General features: G+C 32.6%; 1 protein-coding gene and 1 pseudogene across 5 annotated transcripts in view; both read right to left on the minus strand.

The window, feature by feature from the left end:
- LOC107015041 (polycomb group protein EMBRYONIC FLOWER 2) overlaps positions 1 to 8,445 on the minus strand; it is a 30,167-nt gene extending 21,722 nt beyond the window's left edge. The window contains exons 1-9 of one of the 5 annotated variants that reach the window (XM_015215197.2): positions 8,222 to 8,445; positions 6,003 to 6,085; positions 5,708 to 5,876; positions 5,198 to 5,253; positions 2,872 to 2,989; positions 2,627 to 2,786; positions 2,507 to 2,548; positions 1,227 to 1,366; positions 85 to 147 (exon numbers count right to left, since the gene is read on the minus strand). In XM_015215197.2, coding sequence (XP_015070683.1) covers positions 85 to 147; positions 1,227 to 1,366; positions 2,507 to 2,548; positions 2,627 to 2,786; positions 2,872 to 2,989; positions 5,198 to 5,253; positions 5,708 to 5,876; positions 6,003 to 6,037 — 783 coding nt within the window. In that variant the 5' untranslated portion in view covers positions 6,038 to 6,085; positions 8,222 to 8,445. Of the gene's footprint in view, positions 1 to 84; positions 148 to 1,226; positions 1,367 to 2,506; positions 2,549 to 2,626; positions 2,787 to 2,871; positions 2,990 to 5,197; positions 5,254 to 5,707; positions 5,877 to 6,002; positions 6,086 to 8,217 lie in introns of all 5 variants that reach the window. The other 4 variants (XM_015215195.2, XM_015215196.2, XM_015215198.2 and 1 more) reach the window with 4 other exon arrangements.
- A 5,296-nt stretch (positions 8,446 to 13,741) lies between these two features.
- Positions 13,742 to 14,817, minus strand: LOC114076501 (annotated as a pseudogene).
- Positions 14,818 to 17,259: the final 2,442 nt, after the last annotated feature.

Below are 17,259 nucleotides of genomic sequence, written 5' to 3' on the forward strand. Positions count from 1 at the left end.
GAAATTGAATTATATAAGCAAAAAGATTGAAAATCTTTTATCAAAATCCTCGGGGACATAAGCACTGAGTACAAAATGACATACCAGAGCCGCAGAACTGCGGGGATACTCAAAGGAAATGTGTCTGTCTTTGTCCAAAGAGCTTGCCTGCAGATGAAGACACAATAGCTATCAGAGAAGATGGTTCCTCTTGTTTTTCTTTAGTTCTTCCTTTCTTCAAAAGTTATATATTCCCTAATCGTTATGTCTGACTATGTATCAATATTACTTGTTTCATTATGTGTGAGTGTGAGCATGTATCAACACCAGAACAACATGCGTGAATTATTAAAGGTACTTAAGCAATGCCCATCCAGCATCATTTATCCACAAATCAGCCTCCAGAAAACATCTGGCAATGGCCACTATAGATGGATTCTAAATTATTAAACACTATATGAAAAGTGACTATCCAGAAGAATCAGCCTCTACCAAATATGTGAAGGTCCGGCTGCTAGGTTATCAAACCCTTTACTTATGATCAACAAAAGAGAGGACAGAAATTCCTTGGTTTCACCTATGGAACTACTAAATATAACATATATGAGTAACATCGGAAAGATGAGACATATCTTCCTTAATCAACAAAAGACAAATCCAAAATTTAGTAATACTTTGGAGAAGCCATATCGATTCTAGCAGATGAGATAGATCCTATCCAGTATCAATATTAGCATAGAAGATTAGTCAGATTTTTAAGTAAACCAAAGCTGGTTCTTAAATCTATTTGCTCTGATTTTGGTTAAGAAAAGGGAAGCATAATAAATTGACTAAGGGCAGTTGCAACACCCACACCAGACGCAGGACTTCAATTTACTGAGCTGGCATTTGTTTCCAGAAAGTGAAGCAAACTTTTCACGGAAAAACTTATTTCAATTATTTTCAAGTAATTACTAACCAAACACCGACACAGAAAAGCTATTTAGTTTTTGCAAAATCTGAGAAGCACCTCTGGAGTAGTATTCTCATTTTTTTTGCAGAAACTGCAGAACTTTTTCTATTGGTGTTTGGTTGAAGAAAGCTCTGAAACCACAAGCTCTACGCAATATCAAACTAGCAATACATACTACTACTATTTTTTAGTGGAGAAAGGTAGAGGGGTAGGCCCATTATCCACCAAGTATCAATCATGAAACAAGGGTTCAAGTAATATAGACTTCTATTCAGCGACTTCAGCTAAGGCGTACCTTCATGAAACAAGGGTTCAAGTCAACAGTCGACCACATCTCAGCTCTCTCCCCTAAACTCAAATTGGGAGACTTGTCCCACAACAAATGAAGTAATTCCATCGGCATTCTGCCCAACAAGCAGTGCCCTTCAAGATTCACTACCACAGTTTCGAAAATAAGATTAGAACAATAAAGATGATGGATCATGAGAAACCTGAAGAAAAGATCAAAAACTTAAATCAACTAAATATGGAAAAGTGAGGTCACCAAACATACTGAAAAATGAAAAAGTACAAAGCAAAAGACAATAAGACATGCAGACAACGTAACACTACACAATTTGATGTAGTAACAACCTCTATGTGGTTTTTCTTTTCATGAGCAAATGAGTGCCTATTCAAACTTCCCAAGCATTGACGAAAGAATGTGGACTTATTTCAGATCCATTTATTGACAAAATTCCAGATACAACATTAAACTTTGTGATGTGCTTCCTTTTCTTCTTTTTTTGAAAGAACTGTGTAACTTATATTATAAACAACAAACCACAAACATGAATTTATAATGACGGTTAGAATTATGAATTCAATATTTTTTAGTTTGCTGTGAACCCATTAGATTGAGATACACAAAGGATTTAGTGCTGCTGTTAAGTTTAGGAATGGTTTCACACAATCCTTGCTTGTTAGAAGATACTTCCTGACAGCATTAAAATTAAAGGTGTTTATATCTTGTCAGGTCCTAGAGATAGACTGAGAGGAAAGGAAAAGTAAATAGATAGAGTTCATGGAAGAGAGTGTGAAGAAGAATCACTTTTATAAGGGCATAAAGGGACATGTAGAAGGGAATTCCGAAATTCTCTTTCCTCAATCAGCTTAACATGTCGAACCAGGAGAAAATGCTTTCTAAATTATTGAAGGCAAGAATAGGAAAGAATTAACATAGAGAACTTATGTATTAGTTACCAAACTGCAAATACTATGTCATTGCCATTATATTATTTTCTCTTTTACTTCAAGCTTGTGAAATAGGTCACTCACAACTGAATAAACATGTTTACAGATGTGGCACATTATAGATGGTTAAACTTTTCTACTTTATTATGGAAAAAATTTATTGTAGATGGTTAGACTTGCAATATTTAAACAATATACATATGCTTAACTTTTTTCTAAATTATCAATACAAATAGCCAAAAAGAAAACAAAATGAAAAGTTGCTGAGGTTCAAAAGGCTAGCAATCATAAATGCCAGATAAAAGTTATTTGACACCTTAACTACACAAACTCATTACTTACATGGAAATGAAGATATATCCCCACGATCTCTGGCAAGTTCGGCTGCAAAGGCAGAAAACCATACATAGTTGGCCTTCATATTGAACTCAACAAATAAAATTCCAGAAACACTTTACCTACCAAAGCTGACAAACAGGATGACAAGAGAAGCGGCCCTTATTTCAGCAGAGAGTTTATTCATTTCAGGGAGAATGAATTTTGCTTGAGCGCGATTTATCCCATCAACTCCACTGAATGAGGTAGACATGCATGCCCGCTTAAACTGATAGACAGCAGAATGCTGTAACCAAATGGCATTAGCAAGGTACCCAACAGCATAAAAGATTAAAAGTCACTGGATGTACTTGCACAAGATTAGAACTTACTCCCTCAGCAGCTGCAGCACTTGATAGTGGCTTTGCCAAAATTACACCCAAAGGAAACAAATTCTGGACCTGTGATTCATCGCTGACAGTTGCTGGCACAGATATTGTCATTTGAATCCTAAAAAAATTATCCACGGTAATAAATCACCTCTGAAACAATCTAATTGTAAGTATACAAACACTGCCATCACTTTTTGCTTGAAGTGTTTAAGTGAGAGATCATCTCTTCATGGCAAACCCATGCATTTCAGCGAAGTTCGGGGCTTCAAAACAATTACACACAAATTGATCCCGGCAAGAAGTAGAGCCCGTTTGGCTTAACTTTAAAAAAAATAGTTTTAAAAAAGTCAAAACTTTAGTAACTTCTAAGTTAAAAATGAAAAGTAGGGGAATACCTACTTTTAACTTTTAACTCCTCTCAAGTCTTCTTTTTTTTTTTTGACGACAAGGGAAACCCGAAGCCGCTACCCTTTTGGGTGCGCACAGGGTAAAACCCCGCTCCTATGTAATAGCTCGCAAACCACATAGGAGAGGTAACCCGCACTAGGCAAGCCTGGTGCGACGAGCTCGACTCAGAATGCAAACCCCTTACTTTCGCTGGCAAGAGGTTTCGAACTTGAGACCTCCAACATGGAAGTTCCAAGCTCAAACCACTGGGCCACCCCGAAGGGCCTTCTCAAGTCATTTTTAACTTATTTTAGTTACTTTTAACTTTGTCAAACACTCCCAAAAGCTAAAAATGACTTAAAAGTAGGTCTAACTAACTTTTGAAAGCCAATCCAAACAGGCTTGTAGGTTGCTTCTTGAATTTCACCTTTCAGAAGTAGGAATTTTTGGATAAGGTATTTTATTCAAAAAGACATTTTTTAAACTGGGAATTTCGAAGGTCTAACGGCACAAGGTTCAAAACTTGATGGATAATAGGTCTAGGCCCTCTACCCTTCTCCACTTAAATACCAAGCTTCGCAGCGAGGTAATTGAATATCACATTTGAGGAGCTGAATATTTTTGTTAAGTAAAAGGTACTTTATATTGGATGCGAAAATTAGTTATTTTAATTGAAATTTGCTTGTCAGTGTACAAATTTCATATACGTTTTGCTATTTTTTAATAATATGTAAATTATGCATTCACTTAAAAAGTTGTGGGCTTTACTTCGCTTTTTTGCTTCAAACTTGTGCACCTATATGATTTTAATTTTTTTGACATTTGATGAATTATGGGGTGGTATAAGAGTAACACGTACGATATTGATCACCAACTACATAGTGAACGATATTACGTTTCATCAGCTATTTTTTTTATGACAAGGGAAATCCGCAGTCGCTACACCCAAATGTGCACCAGGTAAAAACCCCGCTTCTATGCAATAGCTTGCAAACCACATAGGAGATGTAGTTTCATCAGCTATTTCAAACAGTAGTTTGCATGCAATTTAGAGAACTTGCCAGCAATAACTAGATCTGTCTTTTAAGAAGTTACTTTGCAGCCATAAGGCGAAGCCCAATGTAGTCAAAAGGCGTGCTTTAAGTGTGATTAGGCCCTGAAGCGAGGCTCAAAACGTGTTGAGCGCTTCGCCTTGCTTTATATGTGTTTCAGTGTCATCCTCGAGGTTCTAAGGCAAACTTTTCCTTGCCTATGAGCCTCTTCTGTAGAAATGATACTAAACAATTGATATTTCACTTATCATAAATTTTTTCCAATTTCTTTGGTCATATATTTGTCATTCATCATTCATGTTTATAATTCTTTGACTACACATATATATTTTAATTTTTTCTCCCTTTGCGCCTTTTTCATTAAAGCTCATGCTTTGTGAGTGTTTGCTCTTAAAGCCTCAACGGGCCTTAGAGCTTTTTTGCACTTTTCGCCTTCGATAACACTGGTGAAACCACCATATCATACAAGCTACTATACAAGTCTTAAATGTGTAAGCACTTACTAACAAATTTTATAAGGAAAAATGTTTAGTAGTACTACAAAGTTTAATCATTGAATCGTACTGTGAAGACATCTTGTCACTAGGAACTTGTTTGATTTAGATCACTGGATTCTCGACAATTCATTAAATTTAATACAATAAATATTGACTGAACAGCCATTGTCACAAAAAAAAAGGATAATTAAGACAATTCAAACAAACATTCCCAATGGAATAAAGTAATGAAAGTCATGTCTCCACAAAAATTTAGATTTCACTCCAAAGCAACATGGACAATATCACATGACAACTAAAAGTACCTCAGAGCATCTAGTATAGAGTACATGAGACATAACCTTGCATGAAGGAAAAATTGGGAGTGAAAGCAATCACAATCATATATACCTTCTTTTGTGCTTTGCTTGAATTTTGTACTGTAAGCATCTTTGAAGGAATGAAGGCTGCAAGATATTTTACAGTCTTTAGAAACATCTTACACAAAATGCCGATTATGAATGTATAATTAGCATGTCATAAACGTGATGAGACCAAACAAATTAAATCTCATAACAATTGGAAACAAGCAAAAAAAAGAAGCCCGGATCTAAAACATCAGTTCAAAAGCATGGCTGAGAGAAAGATAATAATCTTTCGTATACTTTTCCATAAAACACTTGGAACTGACATAAGATGTGTTTACTTAGAACATCATGGCTGAGAAGAATGATAATACTGTTATTTTGTTACCATAAAGACTTTAACTGACATTCAAAATGACTGTTGGATGCAGATAAACAAAACCAATAAAAGCAACAATATTTGTAAGAACATTAACATCAACTTGGAAATTGACACCAAAATCATTAGCATTGATGAAAAATAGGCAAAATTTATCTCCTCATGTAAGTACATTACATTTCTAACAGCACGGCGTTGGAGAATATTGTAGAGTTCAACAGGTTTGCAATAACTTGAAAGGCTTTCTTCAGCAGCAATCTCCTCCTCTGCAGACAAATGTGTAGCAGAATCTTGCCTGCACATTGAATCCGTGGCTGTAGAGTAACTGCAGTAGCAAGTGTAATTCCTGTTCCAAAAATTATAATATAACAATCATCATCCATGCTTCTTAGGTGCATTTGAGTACCTTAAATTGTAATTATTGACAATACAAATATAACACCTCAAATGCAGGGCACAGGAAATATCTTACGTGGTTTCACGAGCCACTAAAGGTATGCCTGGCATCCTTGTCACAAAGTATTCAAATGTATATTCATAGTTCTTTCAACTTCACTAAATTCAGAAATTAAAATTGTGTGAGAAAAGAATCATTAAGTACTTGATATAATAGGCAACAAGGGACAGAAATATAATTGATAAATTCTGATTCAGCTTTCTCCTTCAGATAATACATGAGTCTTATTTTCCTACTCCTCTCTTTTCTTTAGTTGGGGAGGAGGGAGATATTCAGAAAAATCATTCTCATCTCACTTGAAAAAACATAGCCATGAAGTCTCACTATATCAACGTATGAATATAAATAGCCTTGCTAAAAAATGCAACCAAACAACCATTTTAAGAAGAAGATATAATAAAGAGATTGAGATTACATGTTACAACCCTTTTTGATAAGCAAAGAACCAATAGAAAGCTACTGGAACTACCAGGTGCAAAATGTGAATGGAGCTTAACATGGCAACTCGTGTGCAGCTTCTTCATCAAGCGAAAGGGATACACATGTGACTATAGCATGATAAAATCTTTGTTCTTCGATTTTATAAAGGAAAAGGAACCAGTGGCTATAGCATGATAAAATCTGTGTTCTTTGATTTTATAAAGCAAGGGGAACCACAGCAATATATTGTTGCAACTCATGTATAAATGGCTTAGTAAAAATACAACAGTCGTCGAAAAGCTAGAGTTCAACTGAAGGAAGAATAGGTTGCCCATAATATACATTCAACGGTATTAATTACTCAAAAAGAACAGGAACATTGTCTCCCAAACAATCAAGATTGATTCACAAAAGAGAGAGAGATCCATAACATTTTTGTCTCTAGTGTAAAATATGAATAAGTGAGTCTCTCATGCAGTGACTTGACCAAGAAAAGGTGATTCTCTCATATAGTGATCTGAGAATTACCAAGAAGAGAAAAAAATCATGGTGATCACAAAGATCTTCACGTGATAGTATCTGAAAACCAGTCAAATTTTTTCTTAGTTCTTACCTTCCCAATATCAGCATCCCCCGGCACCACTCCAAATATTCTTCCTACACTAATGCAAATATGTGCTTCTCCCTATCCCTTTCTTAATAGTTAATCCCCATTAACCCTTCACGAAAGAAAGAGTCTGGCAACAACATGAACCTTCACCTTACCAGACCAGTTTCTCAACAGTGAGCAATTCCATTTACTTGAAGCCGAGAAAACTATCTCCGCAAAAACATAACCCACTGGGATTATTGATCCATCCAAACTCGATCTATAGCTCATCTACTATATTCATTCCAGGACAAATAATTGCTGAATTTGGTCTTTAAAAACTTTAAGCAAATTGAACTACAACTTCCTTTAGTTCAGCCTCCAAGACACGCATAAAGGAAGAATATTTTGGCCTCTGTAAATCTGATCCTACTAGAGGGTAATCTGGAATACCTTTGGTAGGTCTGAGAACCCCTCTATGATCTAATAGAACTCCCTGTTTCTCAATAAGTTCCTAAGTATAAGGAAAAGTTTCTAAATTCACATAATAAAGCTGTAGTTTTCAAATCTCACTAAGATGAATGACATAGAGATACTCTAGTCCATTATTTATCAACAAAAGACTATTTCTCCCAAATTTGCAAAGCAAAAGGGCTATACAATCAGAAAACTATAATCAATTTGCAGCCGAAACAGCCAGTCCTGTGTTTTTCAGGTTGGAATAAAGAACATCAATTATTAAAAAAAAAAAATTGTTTCCGCACATAACCTAGCTCTGTCTTTATTATTTTCTTTGTTATACTTGTGGTTCCTGCACCAGCTTACACACAACTTGGGTACATGGTACCTCTTACAAGCACACTTACCCACTAACTCAGCTCACCAAAGCTTAGCAGATGCAAAGAACTCACCTAATGCCGCCTTTGCTCGATTGCAACTGAACACAAGGGTCATTCTAGCAGTTCATTTCTTGTTTGTATTTCTTTCTTTCCTTTTATCCATCACGTTATTAGGTAACTCCAAACAACCATTAAAATCCAATACTTAAGACTTCACAGGTAAGCTCAAAAAAAAAAACAGCTAACACTGGAATTCCCAAATCACTGATAATTCAAAGGCAAAACATGGATATATGCAAAGTTAAATCGTCGCAATGCTCACAATAATTAGAAAAATGGATTAGGGATTTTGCCCCACGTTATAGAGAGGAAAGAACGTAACCTACAACTGGATTTCGCCGAAGATGATGGAGGAAGGTGCTCTCTCTGTCGATTCGCCGGAAGAAGAAGAAGACCGGCGCCGTTTGAGATTGGCGGGCCTGAATCAGTCGGATTTTAGGATCCGTTCTTGGTTTCGGTTCGAACTTTGACCGCTCAATTAGAGGCGTTTTGGGGCAGGGTCAAGTTTTAACTGGGAACAGGAACAATCTGAACGGAGGGGTTGTTTAGTGTGAAGACCAAATAGTCTTTGGAATTAATTAAAGTGCACTTATTTCGTTGTTTTGGTTGATAAGTTCAACATAATTTATGTCGAATTTAATAATTTATTTCTCTGTCCTTAATTATCTATTTATTTTTGAATCGATGGTATACTTAGGAAGAAAATAATTATTGATCTAGTGAATATATCATTTTATTCTTATTAATTATAACGTGAATGAATGGACATTTTAAGGTTTTTAAGAGATTCTATTTTTTTAAAATAATTAACTGAGGGCATAATTAATTTAAAAATTGTCATTTCTTGATTTGTCAAAATAAACAAGTAACTAGAAATAGATTTTAAAAAAAATATACAAGTAATTAAGGACAAATAAAATAAAATTGAGATAAATTATTATTATTTTGGCGGAACAATAATGCTGAAATAACTATTTTGGTATTTATTACCATTTTAGGGTGGGATAGCTAGGTTTTTAGAACTTATTACCACTAGTTGTTTACATCTTACTTGTTATTTTGGTTTTTGAAAAAATAAATATTAAAATAATTTATTTCGAGATAAAATAATTGAAATGACAAAAATGCCTTTTAAAATTTTTCATACCTCAAAATAGCAAAAAAATATTGATACTTCCAAAGTACATTACATGTATAAAAACACTCACAACTAGGGTCAAAATGGGTACTTAAGTTCACACAAAGTAGTAAAATTTGGCCGATTAATTCAATTGAAATTGGATAATTATGGCTTGTTTGGAAAAATTGTTAAAAGAGAGTTGTATCTGTTAAGTTTATTAATGAGGGGTAAACCTATTTTTTATTATAATAAATATTTGTAAATAATGTAAATATTATTTGAAAATGAATAATTGGGATAGAATTAAAAATTTTGATTGATTCGAATACGTTGAATTGTATGGATGAATTAGATAATCTCATTTGATCCGAATTTTAGCAATAATTTCTATGATCCTTTTCATGACGGTATAACAATAAAATGAGAAAAGTAGAGGAGTCCGCCCAAATGTCTTACAAAGTGATACAACATACCAACAAGATGCAACTTAATAAACAAATGTCTTAAGCAAATTATAATTATAATAAAAATTTAACTGAAAGGGGTAACTCACCTCGGACTACGACATTCAGGTTGGCATATTCCCACTCTAGTGCTTGGAAGAGGTTTGGGTGTCTAGATCTCATATCCTTCTCAACTTTTCTTGTCATTTCTTCGATGTTCTTATTCTCCAAAGACCTTTATCGAAGCTACGTATTTGGTCCTCATTATGATTTCTAGCAATTATGGTTCGTCAATAACTAATCAAAATAAGTTTAACTTGCTCCATTGTCAGGTGTACTAAATCAAGTCCAACCAATCATGACTTACCCGCCTATAACCAATTAATAGGGAATGTGCATTTTCGTCCCTATAAAACTTCATAAGGCGTCATGACTCATCCTAATATTAAAATGACAGTTATTATTATATGCAACTCAATAAGAGGTAAATGATCATTCTCAATTTTTCTTGAATTTTATATCACATACTCATAAGATATTCTGAAGTGTTTTAACTACTGTGCGCTCGATCTGACCATCTGAGTCCTTCTGGAATGACTACTAAAAAGTAGTTATAAATTGTGCTCCTCAATCATAAATGATTAATACTAGGACAACGTGGAGACTGACTATATATATCAAAAATACAACTATGCACAATCATCGTTCATATAAGTATAGTGACAAGAAATGGGTTAATTTTGTTAGTTTGTCAACAATCATCTAAATAGAATAAAAGTATTTCGCAAATAGGTCAATTGTGTAACATAATAAATACTTTCCACATCAGGAATAGTCATATCATGTATTATTCCATCACACTTTTTTATGCTTTACTTTCACATACTGACAATTGGTAGAGTCAATCACAAATTTAATTTGAATCCTCTTAAAATCATGGTACGTCTTCATTGATCATGGTTAAATAAAATAATGAAAATGATATGCTTCCACCATAATCATTAACTATTAGAGTCCTGCATTCTGAAATATGAAGTCAATTATAATATCTCTTTTTGGCTCATAAGTATGAGAAGAGTCCATCGATCTGCGATTGAGGGCATCAATTATCACATTTGCCTAATTCGAATAATACAAAATATCTTTATCTTAATCTTTTAATAACGTCAAGTCATTCTCGTTACAGTAAGTAAAACTATTTCTACTTAAAATAGTACAAAAATACTCTTATGAATAGGGAACATATCAACATAAATACCATACAAATAGTGTTTTTACATCTTCAATGCATGGATAATTACAATTAATTCTAAATCATGGGTCATATGATTCCTATCGTGCTTCCTCAACTACATTGAAACATATGCAATCACCTTACAATGTTGCATCAAAACATATCAAAATTCAACGTTTAAAACGTCATAATACATTGCATAACCTTTGACTTTTTGTTCTTTGAAATAGTGTTACTTTGATCTACATACTCTCCCCTTCTTCAAAATAACTAGTCCTCGAATTCGCCTCACCTTTAGATTTAACAGATATATATTTATTTTATCTTTCATCATGTTTAGCCCCTACATTACATTTTTATGGGCTTTAATCAACAGAAGACAAGCTTGTGTTGGTGTAACAACATAAATCACTTCATCATGATAGTTTTTTATTTTGAACTTAACTGACACTCTCTTGATTACGTTGAGTTCACCATATTCATTGAACCATTGAAATCTATAAGGTTTAAAATTTCTTTGTGTTGGAAGTTTCCATTGTTCCATCATAAATATGCTAGCAACATTTGCATAACTTTTATTGTCGATGATAAAGAAATATAATTGTTCTTAAACGTTTATGAACAAGTTCTATCTTTGATCAAGGTTTTGCATGGCCAGAGTACTTATACTTTTTCATATTTTTTATCATCCTAAATTTCTAATCCATCATCTTCTCCTGTAAACTCATCACTACTATCATTCTTCCAATAGTCATTTCTAGATTATAGTCATTCAGTGTTCAGATTTGGAGACCACATCTTAAAAATCATATGTGTATTCAAATCTAGACACTTAGCTCTTAATGCAAATCTTAATATTCATATGTATATTCAGATTTAGAAGTCTTAATCTTAATAAACACAAACAAAGCCTGATTTAGATATAAACTATAGATATTTTGGATAAATATAATACTCCATAGCTACTCTAATCCAATAACTCTAAAACTATAGTCATTTTTGTAAGTTGCTCAATTACTTTTAGCCCATGAAGAAAAATAAGATTACACTCTTGATTTGTTCTCCTTTTACTGTCCCTCCACCTTGAGTACATGTCATTTCTTCATATAAAGTACAAAAACAATACAAACATAATAATTGTTGTACTTTCTTTATAAATTTTACCACAAGACTTATCTCTCGATCACTGACATTAGGTCTAATTAGTATGCTCTAGCTCCTCATAATATTATTTCACACACTTGCTTTTTTGCTGAAAATTGTAATACTTATCAAGTGTATCTTCTTCGTAAGTTTGACCTATAAACATTTTTCTCATACTACTTTTCATGTCATTCCAACTTGTAACAAAATTTCTATTCACAAAAGCATCTCTTTATAAATAAAAAAAATCCACCATGAAGAAGAAAAAGCCTCAAGATGACTTATAACATAATTTTCCAAAAAGAATCATTTACACTATTGAGAGTATATTCACCATCGAAAGATTTTCACGATTTTCAAGGTTACATTGGCTTTTATTTGAGGTCTAATGACTTGCTTAATTTGTTGGTGAAGTAGCATTAGAGAATAGTATATTGCAGAACAAAATGTGATGGAATTGCGTTAAAAGTAATTTTACCTGACCCCTCGTAATGTTGATCAATAAGATTAAGAGATTAACTTGTGTGCACTGACAGTACTGTAAAGTTCTTTTACACTATTAGGTAAGTTACATGGTAATAACTAAATCGAGTTAAGCATCTAATCTATTTATTTTTAAAATTTATTAATTTTTTTTCTCTCTCTCTCAAACTCCATAACTATCAAAAAATTTATTTCTTTGTCTCAGACTCCATATTCATCGGACTTGGGATTCTTACATCCGAACTTTCGAAAGCATTGAGCTTAATTGGATTGTCTAAGATGGTTTGCACTTTTTAATTTTTAGAAAAACAGAAATTGTAGCAAAATTTTCACCTGATTGCATTACGCTTTATTAGATGTCAATTAATGTTATAAAAACATTATACTCAGTATAATCTCACAAGTTAGAACATAAAGGATAATATTTGAGTTATCTAAACATGACTTATAAGTTCTGTGCACCTTTACACTACTATCAGGTAAACCTAACACTCTCTTTGGCCCTTTTATTTGTTCTTGATAGATTTTTATTAATAAAACACAAAAAAAATCAAATCTTGCAAGTTAATTTTGCTTCTTTAGTCATTTTCAAACACCCTTTTGGCCTTTTTCTTTGATCTTGATAGATTTTGCTAGATACAAGTGTGACAACTTGACAAAAAATATAAAAAGATCAAATCTTGAAAGTTAACTTTGCCTGTAGAGTTTAAGTTATTGGAAGTGTATTGTCATTTTCAAATACCATTCGACCTTTTTCTTTGTTCTTAATAGATATTGCAATATGCAAATGTGACGTGTGCAAAAACACATAAAGATCAAATCTTAAAAGGAAAAAGATTGTACTTTACAACCTAGAACTATTTTCTACCAAAAGAAAAAAAAAGAAAAAAAATTATAGATGTTTGTCTCTTCATGAGTTCTGAAGATCGAGTCTCAAAGCTCTAAAGACAAGTTTAACATTCATAAATCATAATCTTGCATATACGGATATGAAGTTGTTCTCATCAGATCCTGAAAAAGTACTAAAGGTTAGTATAACATGTATATAAATGTGCAAATACGTTATAAATATATAGGAACACGATAAGAGCAAAGGTATGATATCCATGGTTTATTTGTCCTTGAAATGATTCCGAATATGTTTGGGATTGTATTTTTTAAAAAGAAAAAAGTACAATTTATTAGATAAATATATGGAAGTAAATGAAAATAATTTTTAATAAACACATAACATAAAGTATCAAAAGAATAATTTACCATTATAGGAATTGTACTAGGGGTTGTACTAAGTAGTGGTGATGTGCTTTAAGATCCCAATTCAACAATAGAGCTTGAACTATACATCAAGTATCAAAATTACAAAAATAATAACCAATAATTATCGCATTATGTAAAGTGTTGCATTATATAAAGTGAGATTATCTCATTCCATTGTCTTTGCCTTTACCTTTGTCCTTTGGCTTGCCATTTTTTGAGCTTTTGATTTGACTTGTTTGTTTCTTAAAAGAACATTTTTTTGACCTTCAAAGATCTCTAGACCATCTTTCATTTTCAATAAAGTTGGACGTCCTTCAGTTACCACATATAAAGGGTCAATCAAGATAGTGTTTTGTTTCTGCTCACTTGTGTTTAGTTCCACATTTAATTAGTTAATTAGACCATCACATATATTATCATTCTCGACCTCTTAAGGAAGTTCATCAAGTTCTTCACATAGTTGGGATAATCTTTGATACACAAATTTATAATATCTTCCAGACCGTATTGCTCATTCAGAGAGCAAAAAGAATGCATCATAATATTGTTGAACCATATAGAGAAAGACTTCAAATTATTCACTTGTGATCTGTCATTTGAAATGCCATGAACTTTTTTTTTCGTTGCATACATTGTCCGTCGATTCAATAGATAACAGGGTGGAAGTGAGTAAATTTGTTTCTTTATAAATACCATAAGCATATGCCTACATAAGATTCTCATGAACTCAAACTTACGACAAGAACAAGTAGCATCTTTCAGTATAAGGTTCAATCTAACCGTGTATGCAGGAGTTTGTTTTTGAAACAAATAAACTTTATAGATATGTATTCCATCTTGAACCTCAATCTTTTCTGAAATAAATTTTTGAGACTGAAACAATTCTTCTTGAAATCCTTTTTTTGAAAAAAAACCTTGAGAACTGCTTGCACTGCTTTGCTTAGTTTGGTTTCTTGATCTTCAATGGAGTTTATCATGTTATTCATATGTATTATTCTCATATTCCCGGTACACATCCTACGAAATTTCCAAAAGGAAAACACCGAAGTCAGTGGTGTACGTATATAGGGGTTCAACCGAACACAATATTTTCAGTACGGAGCATGAATATATATGTGAGAAGCCCCTAGCTTTTAACAAATACTATATTCTGAACTCATAGTTTGAAAAGTAGGATAGAGTTACCTTAAAGGTTGACGCTATCAAGTTTAAATCTTGAATCCAACTCTTATCAAATACCATATTTGAGATGACATTTTTCTAAGAAAAGAATAAACCTTTATGACTACTTATCAAAGAGAAATGAGAGAAGCAACAATAGTAAAGAAAGGAAAAAAGAAAACTTCAAGTTTGAGATCCTTATAAAGCGCCTTAATTTTAGCAACACAAGTATCATTATCTTTTCCATAGTTCTCCTGCAAAAAAAAGTTCTTACATTTAGCATTTTGCTCCTGCTAGTTGTTTGTAGAGCTACACTGCTTGGACTCTCTAAAAATACTGATGCGCTCATACCTTTAGTAGGATTCAAACACACTCAACAATAGTTTTGAAGAGTTTGAGCTGTATAATTGCAAATAATGTAACCAAGGGATGACAAGTTTTTTATGTTCACATCCAATAACTTTTTTTTCTCTTCGTTGTAGTGTTCTAGGGCTTTCAAAACCAACCAAAACCACTTAACATCTTTAATATCCATATCATTCTGATAGTAAGACATATCTTTATAAAATCTTTACATTTTCAAGTTAAAAGAGCTAGGTGATCAATTTTAAGGATTTTGTCTACTACCAGCTTTCTTATAAAACATAGATCTTTTAACTTGAAAATGTAGAGATTTTTTAACGATCTGTCTTACTATCAGAATGGGACGGATATTAAAGATTTCAAGTGCTCTTGGTTGGTTGTGAAATCCCTAGAACGCTGCAACGAGGAGCAAAAGAAGTTATTGAATGTGAGCCTAAAAAACTTGTCATCCCTTGGTTACATTATTTGCAACTATATAACTCAAACTCTTCAAAAGTATTGTTGGATGTGTTTTGAATCCTACTAACACTATGAGCGTGACAGTAATTTTGAAGGGTCCGAAGAGCATAGCTCTGCAAACAACTAGCATGAGCAAAATGCAAAATGTAAGAACTTTTTTTGCAGGAAAACTATGGAAAAAGATGATGATGCTTGTGTTGCTAAAATTAAGGCGCTCTATAAGAATCTCAAACTTGAGGTTTTCCTTTTTCCTTTCTTTGCTATCGTTGCTTCTCTCATTTCTCTTTGATGAGTAGTCATGAAGGTTTATTCTTTTCTTAGAAAAATGTCATCTCAAATATGGTATTTGATAAGAGTTGGATTCGAAATTTTAACTTGATAGCGTGAACCTTTAAAGTAACCCTATCCTACTTTTCAAATTATGAGTTCAGAATATAGTATTTGTTAAAAGCTAGGGGCTTCTCACATATATATTATACTGTGTCCGGTTGAACCCCCGTACCTAATAATATATATACACCACTGACTTTGTGTATTCCTTTTGGAAATTTTGTAGATTGTGAACCGAGAATATGAGAATAATACATATGACAACTGATAAACTCCGTTGAAGTTCAAGAAACCAAATGAAGCAAAGCAATGCAAGCAGTTCTCAAGTCATTCTTCTTGAAATCCTTCTTTTGAAAAAACAAATTGTGGTAATAGCACAAAAAAAATAATACAAAAGTAGTGTATACATACCACAAACGTAAGCTATGAGGGAGAACGTATTGCTAAATGAAGCTTTCAGGTTTTCCATTATACCTAGTGACTTCTCCTGAGGTTTTATAGGAGAATTCAAAGGTTTGTAGTACTTATGTTAGGAAAATAATATAAGTTTGTATTAAATTGGATATGTGTATTATTTTGACCAAACTAAGCTATATATGGAAATAATACTATTAAAATTTATGATTGATTCAAAATAAGAATTTTAAAATATGCAATTCTTTAATTTAATTAGAAATTATGTTAGGAAAATAATTTAAGTTTGTAATTAAAATTAAATATATTTCTTATTTTGACCAATATTAAGTCATATATGGAAAAAATGTTATTGTTGAAACTTATGGTAGGTTCAAATTTTGCGGTCCAATTTCAAGAATCGAATGGTATCTTGAAATCCAATTAAAAACTAAAAAAAGACTGGTTGAAGATAATTTTTCATAATGTAAAATATTTTTTGTTGGATTTATGTTCATAATTTTTTTTTATAATGCCCTAAACTCAAACATGTTATTAAACTAATTCAACTCCCCTCCTCAGAGACTCTAAAGAAGACTTAGAGTGTGTTTGGTATGAAAGGAAAACATTTTCTGGAAAATATTTTTTAATTTTCTCATGTTTGGTTGGAATAAAAGTTTTGAAAAATGTTTTCCAAATCAACTCATTTTTCTCAAAATTAAGGAAAATGACTTTCCTTAAAAAATTAAGGAAAACATTTTCCAAAACTCTCCTCTAATTTCAAATTACATTTTTTTTGGAAAAAAACATCAGTTTTAAAAAAATATTTTCATTTTCAAAATTTTATTTTTACACCCGATCCCTAACCCCTCATCCACCCACCCACCACCGGCCAGCACCCCCCTCCCGAAAAGATTAATTTTGCTTTTTAAAAATATTTTCAACTTTAAATTTTTATTTTTAAACTCCTACCCCCTT

This window comes from Solanum pennellii, chromosome 3 (assembly GCF_001406875.1).
Source record: "Solanum pennellii chromosome 3, SPENNV200".
Lineage (NCBI taxonomy): Eukaryota > Viridiplantae > Streptophyta > Magnoliopsida > Solanales > Solanaceae > Solanum > Solanum pennellii.